General features: G+C 36.2%; 1 protein-coding gene across 2 annotated transcripts in view; it reads right to left on the bottom strand.

Moving 5' to 3' along the window:
* The window catches only part of LOC106753910 (polyribonucleotide nucleotidyltransferase 1, chloroplastic), a 49881-nt gene that overhangs the window by 18711 nt on the left and 20575 nt on the right, over positions 1-10595 (bottom strand). For both annotated transcript variants that reach the window (XR_002666835.1, XM_022777691.1), the window contains exons 10-14: positions 10143-10409; positions 8918-8989; positions 6509-6622; positions 4046-4138; positions 1935-2113 (exon numbers count right to left, since the gene is read on the bottom strand). Coding sequence is in view for 1 of the 2 variants with exons in the window: in XM_022777691.1 (XP_022633412.1) it covers positions 1935-2113; positions 4046-4138; positions 6509-6622; positions 8918-8989; positions 10143-10409 (725 nt within the window). In the remaining variant the exon portion in view is untranslated. The remainder of the gene's footprint in view (positions 1-1934; positions 2114-4045; positions 4139-6508; positions 6623-8917; positions 8990-10142; positions 10410-10595) is intronic.

Below are 10595 nucleotides of genomic sequence, written 5' to 3'. Positions count from 1 at the left end.
ATAGATTGATTTGTGGCTTCCCGTTCTGAGGTAGTATGATTTACCCACTTTTGAGTAGGCCCTTTGTTGTTTCCNATGCGCTCGAGAACATTCTTTTTTCCATGGAGTTTGAAGCATATTTCCTTGGTATGTCCAGATCTTTTACAGTATGTACAATAGTCCCCATGAGTACCTCTTTCGAACGTTTTTCCCCCAGCATTTGTTCCCTTGTGCACTCCCTTTCCAATTGTCATGGCAGAGCCTGTGTTGGAGATCCCTCCATGAAGCATGACAGATCTCCGAGTTTCTTCTCCTCTTACCATAAAAAAAACTTCTGACAGGGGTGGTAATTTTTCTCTTCCAAAAATGTGAACCCGGATTGGGTCGTACTCATGATTAAGGCCCTGAAGAAATTTAAAGATTTTTTCTCCTTCCATGAATTCAGCAAGAGCGGCAGCATCTGCTTTACACATCTTTATTGTTTGGATCTGATCGAGTTCCATCCAAAGACCGTTCAAGATCCCGTAATACTCTGTTACGGAAAGGGAGCCCTGTTTTGTATTAAATATCCTGNTCTTGATATCATAGGTAGCAGCAAGATCCTTTTTTAAAGAAAAAGTACTTTGTAAATCATCCCATATTTCTTTTGTGGAAGAATGAAACATATAATTTTTTCTTACTTCTGGAGTCATGGATTGCCACATCCAAGTCATAATTAAAGAATCTTCTCTATCCCACATTGAAAAATGTTTATCATCTGGTGTTGGTCCTCCTCCATCTATATGATCAAGTTTGCAGTGACTCTTGAGAATCCTTAAAATAAATTGACTCCACTGTAAGTAATTCTGACCATCCAACCACGAGGTANTTCCTATATTTGGTAAGTCATTGGGTACCCCCAAAGAAATACTCTTTTCTTCAGACATCCCGGAAAAAGGGCAAAAACTTCAAACTCAGATCTACTCAAATAAAGGCCAAACGGGTNGTCACCAACCCAAGGAACAGAATCAGGAGGCTCCGGCGACCCTTCTGTGGCGGCGACAGCGAGTGGGTTTCACCGGAAAAAGAGGAGCAAAACGTAAAAGTCAGATCTGCTCAAATACAGCCAAAACTAGTCGTCACCGACCCTAGGAACGGACTCAGGGGGCTCCGGCGACCTTGTCTGTGTCGGCGCCGACGAGTGGGTCTCGCCAGAGGTGGGCGCGTGGGCTACACGCGCCGGCGACGGTGGCGGCGCGTGGCAGCGCGTGGCGGCTCCGTTCGAGGAGCGACTTCCGGCTCCGTTCGAGGAGCGACTTCCGGCTCTGTGATCGCCGTTGTTGGGCGCACCTTTCTGCCCTATCGACGACCCCGACCGGCGACGGTGGCAGCGGCGGTGGTTGGACAGTGGCGGTGGTACGCTCCTTGCAGCGGAATCTAGCCCCTAAGATCAGGAGCTTTGACACCAAGTTGAAAATGAGACTTATTATTATTCTCAAATCATAAAAAATACATTCTCAAACCTTCTATTTGTAATAATCTAGATCTCCTAGAAAGGGAAATAGGGAAACTAGGAAACCTAGGGAAAAATAAAATAAAATAAAATATTATGTATCTATTTCCTCTAATTAGGAAGATTCTACAGATATTATCCCATATTACAACACTTCTCTAATTTTTTTATTTTTTATTTTTTATTTTTAACTTATGCATGATCTAATTTTAGCTTATGGAGAACTCAACTCATTTTTCCCTTCCTATTTTTCTCTCCTAGAAGGACTCATGAAGAAGCTTGTCCAAACAGACCAAAGTCTTGTAATTACTCTAATTGGAAATTAAACTATAAGTACCAGAACATGTGTAGCCCAACAAGCATTTTCATTCAATCTTCACTATTTTAGAATAATCATGGAAAATGACAAAGAAATAAAGAAAATGGGAAGCTGAAAATGGAAAGAAGAAAAAAAGAAACTCACCTTGAAGAGCCATTGCTTTCTGTGATAGTACTCTCAACACGTATAGTGTAAGGGAAATCATTTTCAGAAGGTAAAATTCGTTCAAGGGATCTCTCAGCAAGCATCCCATGACCAATTTCTCTTCTGCTTGGGGCACCAATCCGGCCAACTTCCCCAACACTTGAAGGAGGAAATGAATACTGCAAAATTTAAGAAGTAGACATTAATTATCATACGATATTAAGGGTTTAGGGCCTAACAAAAAGAATAACAGACAGCTCACACGATAGAGCACAGACAGTTATATTTGTAACAGGTATTAACATTCTACTATATTCTCCGGCAGATCAACAACAGGACATATAAGATTTGCTATTTGTGTCAGAAAACACAAGATTCTTTATTTAAAATGATCAAGAATAAAATCTAAGAAAGCAAAATAAAGAATAATAAGGGAAATAATCCTTGATTGTTAGCTTTAAATATTTTCCTAGAGTGTCTAATCATATCTTGAATGTTCGCTACACATATCTCCCTATTTATATAGTATCATATCTTCAACAGGAGAAGTTAATATATGTTATCTTTCTAAGTAGTTTAGTTAGTATCCAGCTTAGGTCAATGTAACTTTGGAAGTGTTAGATATATTGTGTTTTATGCTAATTAGCAAAACATAGACTTTTGATATTGTTTGATATTGGTAGATATTGTTTTTTAACAATATTTTCTATTTACCATATCTATGTTTGGTTCCCATATATACTTGTATCATTCTTCATTATAAATATAATACCCTGTGTGTTTTAGACACAAGGAAAATTAATCATAGACCTAGTTTTACTATATTCAATAGGAAGTTTCGATGTTTTAGTTGTTTCTTTGAAAATAGTAGTCATTTTTTATTATCTCTGTAATCATTCTTGTTATAAATAAATCAATTTACTGACTGAGAAAAACGCTCCACCACATTCAGAAAATTTCCTTTCTCACATTATCACACGGTATCAAAGCTTCTGATCTAAAGGGCCCTCCTGGTTCCACAAAAAGTTCTTCAGTAAGTTTGACACGATTCTATATGTTGTTAGACTTTTCTAATGACTGCCTGATTTTCCAAAAGCTATTATTATTCTGTTGAGTTTCCCGATAACAAGAGCAACTCTTCAATGAGCATAAAAGAAAAATAAAGAACCACTTCTATAACCCCAGCAGAACTAAATGGCCTAGCAGTTGCCACCATGTCTACTTAACTAAAGGAGATCAAAGTTTATTCCTCCTGTCTTCAGTAGGCATTTATGACCTACTAAATAGCAGTTTAGTGTTTATCTTGGCTTTTGGCATTTACAGTTTTAATAATGCACTATGCTAGACAACCAACAGGCACAAGTAGGGTGTTCATGACTCAATCTGAATTAGATATAGAAAAATATAAAATTTAAACCAATCAGTTTTCTCTAGTTTGAATTTTTAATTTTTTTTTAGCACAATTCAAGTTTACAATTTTTCAAACCTTTTGAAACAGCTCAAAGCGTCAAATTTTTGAAATTTTTTATCACAATTCAAAGCAAAACAACCTGATCAAGAATGAGTTGATTCCATTCACATCAATTAGGTTTCATAATCTACAAATGTGCAAAATTATGTTTTGGAAAAAAAGGTAATATTATTCAAATATTCACAAATAATTCTCTCCTTAAAGTGTGTCAACAATATATGTACTGTAATTTGCTTACATCAACTAAACAGTAGTAAAAATAAAAATATATACTTATATAAGATTTATATCATAGAGCTCCATGCATAGTAGTTAATTAATAATAGAAAAAAAATCACATCATTGCTTCGGTTTGTGTATATCATTTTTGTAAATCACGACTGATAACTGAATTTATAACTATCTCATTTGATTCATTTATTTTGGGTTGGGTCCAATTAGGCTAAAATCATGAACCCATTTCATTGATTCGATTTGGATTTTTGAGTTAATTGGGTTTAATCCAAACTGATAAACACCCCTATTCACAAATCAAGCCATTCAGTGTAGTAGTGTTTTTCAAATATGCTCAAATTTCTTAGAATAGGTAATATCCACAAAAATATAAGAGAACATAAAAGTAGCCAAATTTTAAAGAGACCTGTAAATAGAACCTCTTTAATTCATCATCACCATCAAGTCCATCTATTCTTTGTGCCATTTGTTTATCCCCAAGTGTAACAACGGCTAGTGACTGCCAACCAGATAAAGCCAATTAATCACTCAGGTTAAGCTGCAGATATCAGTATCACTTACAAGTACTGAAAGTGGAACTAAAAGTAAAGTACAAAAGTAGAAAAGTATAGATACTCTTCCCAAGACTAGTGACCAGACCCAAAATTCATAATGATAGAAACATACTGTTAGGTTTCTTGGAACAAGAAACCCTGAACTCACACCGAAAGACACCTTGCACACTCTCTGACACAGAAAACACTGTATACTCTGTATTATTATTCTTGGTGACAAAGAACACAGTTCGTAAGCTTCCAAGGGAGCCTTCTCCCTTCACACAGGATGCAATATTCTTGTAAACTAAGATACAACAAAACAACATGTCTGTCCCTAGACACTCCCTCTAGTTCAACCACCAACTTGGCTAAAATGAAATTGTGGTTGGCTCCACTATCGATTAGGACCATTTATCCTCTCACCCATCCTTGCAATTTCATAATATTGGTCTATGTGAGTCCTCCTACTAAGAAAAATGAGAGTTCCATCTGCTTCTGTTCTATCTCTGTCTTCCTCCCCTTCACCATCCTCCTCATTTTCAGCCATGATTAAAACCCTAATATTCTTTTCTATGTTCCGGACTATAAGAACCTCCACAACAGAAGCATCTTTCCCTCCTCTCTGTTCCTGCTCTCCCCTGCAGTATTACCTCCTATCTTGGAACCCACCGTGGTGTTGGACCCTTCTTTTCTTGCGGTACTTACATTGCTAGCAGTACCTTGCTCACTCCTAACTCCCCTGAATATTTCTGTTCTGGAAAATAGCCCCAATTCCTCCTTGGTACCATCCCAACGTCTGACTATTTTTGATGGCCGTTCCTCCCCCCATTCATGGATCTTTTATGGCTTCCTCCACATCCCTAGCTATCTCCATTGCCCTTAGTAACTCCCTAGGATTATGGGACCTGATTTGGCACCTAATCTCAAATTCTTGGATATAATCTTCCACTGCCCCTCTTTGTCTTACCGCTGCCATCTTTTCAAAAACAGAACACCTGTTTCTCCCTCCAAATCTCCTAATCAATGCCTCTGTTAATTCCTCTCAAGAAGGGTTCTTGGTTTTCATTTTCCAGAACCTAAACCAATAACTTGCTCGCTCTTCCATGCTAATGTAAGCCAATCTCATCCTCTCCCTGGCTGTGAAATTTTGTATCTCAAAGAACTTCTCAACCCCGGATATCCATCCCACTGGGTCTACTCCTTTGAAAGTAGGTAATTCTACTCTCTTCATCCAGCCTTTTTGTATTCCTCCTTTTTTTCCTCCAACCCCTCTTCTAGTTCCTCTTTCCTTCCCAATTTGTCTCCACTAACGGACTCTTGACTTTCCTCAAAATTCCTATCCCGGTTCCTAGATTTCCACCTAAGAGCTTTAGTCAATTCTTTAAATTCTTGATGAATTTCCCTGGTATCCTCCCTTAGATCCTCCATTACACTTCTTTGTTTGCCCAGTCAATGATTTGACAGGTCGGACCAATTATTAGATTTCTTGGAACAAGAAACTCAGAACTCACACCGAAAGACACGTTGCCCACACTCTCTGACATAGAAAAACACGGTATAGTTTGTATTATTATTCTTGGTGACAAAGAACACAGTTCATAAGCTTCTAAGGGAGCCTTCTCCCTTCGCACAGGATGCAATATTCCTGTCAACTAAGATACAACAAAACAACATCTTTGTCCCTAGACACTCCCTCTCCCTTATAAAGCTAACCCCTACAAAAAACAGACAATAACCAACCTCCTAACGGCCCCCTTAACCCCCCTAATATCTATGTCTTATTTTTTTATTCCTTCCCTCCTTTCATAAACTCTCAAAATCCTATTACGTACTCTTCTGATTTTGGGTAAAGTAGGAGTGAAAAACACATGTAGAAGCTTCTCAAAACAATAAAGTCACAACTGAAGTGTCTAGCATTCTTAAAGAGAATTTGGAGAAAGTAACTCTTCCCAAGGTGGGTATTTTTTTTGGGCAGAAATTAAGAGTTGCAATTTATAAAGTATTATTAAATCAGGTGTTCTATGCAATACACAAGGCTCAACAGATAACACACTATTCTGTCATCAGTAGGGCTGAGAAAATTATAGAGATTCATCTTTCTAAGTCATATAATAACCTGAATAATCAATATATAGTTCCAATCACTTGTGTTAAAAGACCAATGAGTTGATTTCGTTATTTCTGTTCCTCCTTTGTATTTGTTCATTCTATGCCCCCTTCTAATAAAACTAATAAACAAACTAAAAGAGATGATGAGACTGCATAAGTAAATATAGACACCAACATACACCATCTAGAGCATAAACTTGTAAGCAAATAAAATTGTCCAAGACCTGTGTTTCGCCTCTTGTAAAAAGAGCACTTCCATGTGCTCTAGGTAATAGGCCACATCTAGAGTTGATTGGACGTATTTCATCAGGTGTTCGCCCATCACTCCTCTTTCCTCCCTATTACACAGACAAAATAAACCAATAAACACGGATCCATTAAGTTTGGTAATTCATCAAGCCAACAAGTTATTAGGGATTGCAACTTCATTGTATCAATTACATTTACTTAAACTTACGAAAATTATATATATATATATATATATGAAATATATCCTATTTTATAAAGAAACTCAACCCAAAAGATTAAGGTTAAAAGGAAGTACAAGAATTGTTTCACAACATGTTTCATAAGTAGAACTTTAGAAAGTATAGTATAGGCATGGCCAAGTTAATTGCTTAAAATACTTTGTCATAAAGAGATCAAGGAACAGGATCTAAATTCACTGAATAAGCTTGTTAGAATAAATTATCTTGATTATGTAACTTAACTTGTCTAGATAGGTAAAGAAATCTGTCCTAAAAAAGTTGTTTTGGTTATTAGCACAAATTACCTAGATATACCTTTTTCCTTGTACACTCTTTTTTTTCCTAACGTAATTTTCTTCTACAAAAAACATGGATCAGCTAAGAGACAATCAATCTCTTAAGCCTTTTTATCATATTTTCAAACTTAAGATGGTATCAGGTGGATTGGTTCCCTCTGCTTGTTTTACACTTGTCCACTATTGTCTACAACTATCCACCATTATCCCCCGCTATTGTCTCTCTCTACTCATCTTTTTTTATGACAGACACCTGGTATGGTTCCTCTCATTGAGATATAGGGATTATTCCATTGTGTTTTATCATTGTCAATCGTCGTTGACTGCCACCTTTTTCACTGACAACCAAATCTGATGTGTCTTGCCATGTGACATCCAACCTATCAGGTGTCTCATTGCTTGTGCAACCTCTCTGTTTATCACAGCTCATCACATAAAGGCCACACACTTCGTTACCCTCACGGAAGCAATTTTACATCTCCTCTACAACGGTCGTCGAAACCTTTGTCCCTATTTTTACCCTTTTTTCTCTGTTTTCAACTTTGGTTGAGAGGTTTATCTCTCCTCTCGGGCTTCATCAGCTATCTCTCTCAGGCTCTTCCTCCAATATTGTTTGATGTCTTTTACAATTGGCACTCGGTGTGGTATGAAGAATATTGTTGTTTCTAACTATTGGTAATCATTGTATTATAATAGAGATACAAGTTGTTGGTTGCAAATAGTTATTGGTTTGCTACTAAGTGTTGTTGCTATATTGGGTTGTAATCAGCGTGTGAAGGTTGGTTGGAAAACACATCTATCTTAACACAAGACCAAGACCTGATCTTTCTTATCCAGTGGGAATTGTGAGCCAATTTATGCAAAATCCGTATGCTATGATTCGCATTCTTATATATGTAAAAGGGAACCCACACCAGGGATTATTGTATGAGAACAAGGGAAGTACTCGAGTTGAACGATATTGTGATGCAAATCGGACTGGTTGTCCAATTGACAGAAGATCTATTATAGGATATTGTGTATTACTTGGAGGGAACCTTGTATCTTGGAAAAGTAAAAAACAAAGTGTGCTTGCTCGATCTAGTGCAAAAGCGGAATATCGGTCTATGTCTTTAACTACATGTGAACTTGTGTGGATTAGACAACTCCTTCAAGAACTGAAATTTTGTGAAAAGGAGCAGATGAAGTTGTACTGTGACAACCAAGCAGTCATTCACATTGCTTCCAATCTAGTGTTTCATGAGAGAATAAAACATAAAGAAACTGATAGTCATTTTGTCAGAGAGAAGCTCTTGTCTAAGGATCTTGTTACTGAGTTTATAAGCTCTAACGAACAACTCGCAAACATTTGGACCAAATCTCTAAGAGATCCTAGAATTCAATTTATATGTTCTAAGCTTGGTACATATGATCTATATGCTCCAGTTTGAGGGGGAGTGTTGAAATGTAATGTTCTTTATTATTATTTATATAGAGGAAACCAGCTATTTGGTTATGGTTTTAGGGTTTCTTGACCTTTTGTATTTTGCACTAGTGTACTCTAAAAATACAGTAGTAAATTGTAACAGTAACCTAAGGCAAAAATACACTGTTCACTTAATCTGAGTTATTCAAGAACAATGTCACAAGTTTAAATTTCAATGGTTGAGAAGAGCAACTCCGTTAAGACTCTTTTGAAGCACTACGTGTTCCATTTGTGATTCCAAGAAGGCTAACAGGTATGTTTCCAACAATTATTAGATTATTCACTTTGGCTCATTATGAAGAAAACAGAAACCCAGCCAATTTGACAGAACTCTCCCAAAGACAGCAAAAACCATACAAAATATTATGTTTGATAGTAATCTTAATTATTTCATTATAAGTATACCTCTACTATGCGCTTCCTCCAAAATTTGGATGTCACTTCCTTAAATACCAACTTGACATCTACCTCAGAAAACTGTAACCGGAAAAGAAATAGATATATGTTAAATAGTAAAACCAAATGGATTCAGAAAAACATGGACACAACAGGGCAAGGCATGATATCTACATGAATCAAGGAACAAAGTATAAATATTAAACAATTAAAATACACAAAAATAAATTATAAAGAACAATGTCAATTGCCAGAAAGATTGACCCAGAGTAGGATACTGCATACCCAAAACAAGGAAGATATAACATGAGTAATATCCTCTCTTTATCCCAGTTCTTGAGTGAAGGTATAAATAAAGACATTATGAGAGATAGAACAGAGAAAACATTACAACACAGTAGGGTATCATCACAAACAGATAAATTTATGGAAAACAAAGCCCAAGAGGTAAAGAATGTAGCAAAGCTGGCCCATATTTCTTCATTGACAATGGTATTTCACCTAAAACAATCACAAGCAGGGAGGGGAAATCAATACAGAATTATGTTTCAAGACAACCTTTTGTAGCTGTAGCCTTCTATTTTTTTTCATAAATCAAGTCACAACATATTCTGAATCCCTAAAGAACCTATTGGCAATCTTCCTTTCAGAATCTCAACTTTAGAAGAAAATAATTTATTTCTTACTATTTCATATTGCATACATTTCATATATATACATAAATTGATTGGATAATTTTGGAAACAAGCACAACGTATTCTAGGAAATAAATCGCTAAGTTTGTGGGATTGTTATGCAAGTAATAAAATCAGGATATAACAAATATACAAAATTAAAACCAATAGGAAAAAATCTAAAACTTCCTAAAATATCTCGACTCAAATTTTAGGAATCCTTTGGTCGAAGGATGATGAGAGGCTTCGTGCACACAAGCAGAGGAGATACAACAAAAATATTTGCCAATACAGGTTTAGCAAAAGAATTCACTAAGAAAACAATGAGAGAAGTACGAACAAGTCTCCTCAGCCCACAGAGAAACTACAAAAGCTAAAAAAGAGAACAAGAATAATCAACTTATTTGAGCAATCCAGTCTTCTTGAATGTAAATGTTAGAAATGACCTTAAAAAATAACTATGAACTGAGCACCGAGCCTAAGTTAGCCATATATACATCACTTAACAATACATTTGAATAAAATAGAGAAAATAAATTAGAAATGTGCATAGTACTTACTAAAAGTGCCGGTTTGTGTGAAGTAGGTTTTATATGAACATCACCTTCATCAACTTCACCATCAACAATTACTTCCTCATCTTCATCCTCATCCTCAAGAACTTCTGCAATGGTCTCAGAACTACTCCTCAGTTTTAAGTCATTTGTGACAAACCCGTTTTCTGTGAGTATATTCAGAACCTTTTCTTCTAATGATGAAAGGGCTTTTCTTCTGGGTATTTTGTTTCTAATCTGAAGAACTTTTACTATCTCGTCACCTGCAATTTCCTGCACATTTCCTCGCACTTCAGTTTCTATCAACCACTATTTAAAAAAACTATTTAATGAAGTCTTCAATTATATCTTGTCTAACCAATATTAAGTAAAAGCTCTCAAACAGAGATATGCAAGAAACTACCAACAGCAACAAATGAGCAAAACCATATCATAAATGTCTAAGAAAACAGAAGTAAA

This window comes from Vigna radiata, unplaced genomic scaffold (assembly GCF_000741045.1).
Source record: "Vigna radiata var. radiata cultivar VC1973A unplaced genomic scaffold, Vradiata_ver6 scaffold_7, whole genome shotgun sequence".
NCBI classification, from domain to species: Eukaryota; Viridiplantae; Streptophyta; class Magnoliopsida; order Fabales; family Fabaceae; genus Vigna; species Vigna radiata.
This window is presented reverse-complemented; position numbering and strand designations above follow the sequence as displayed.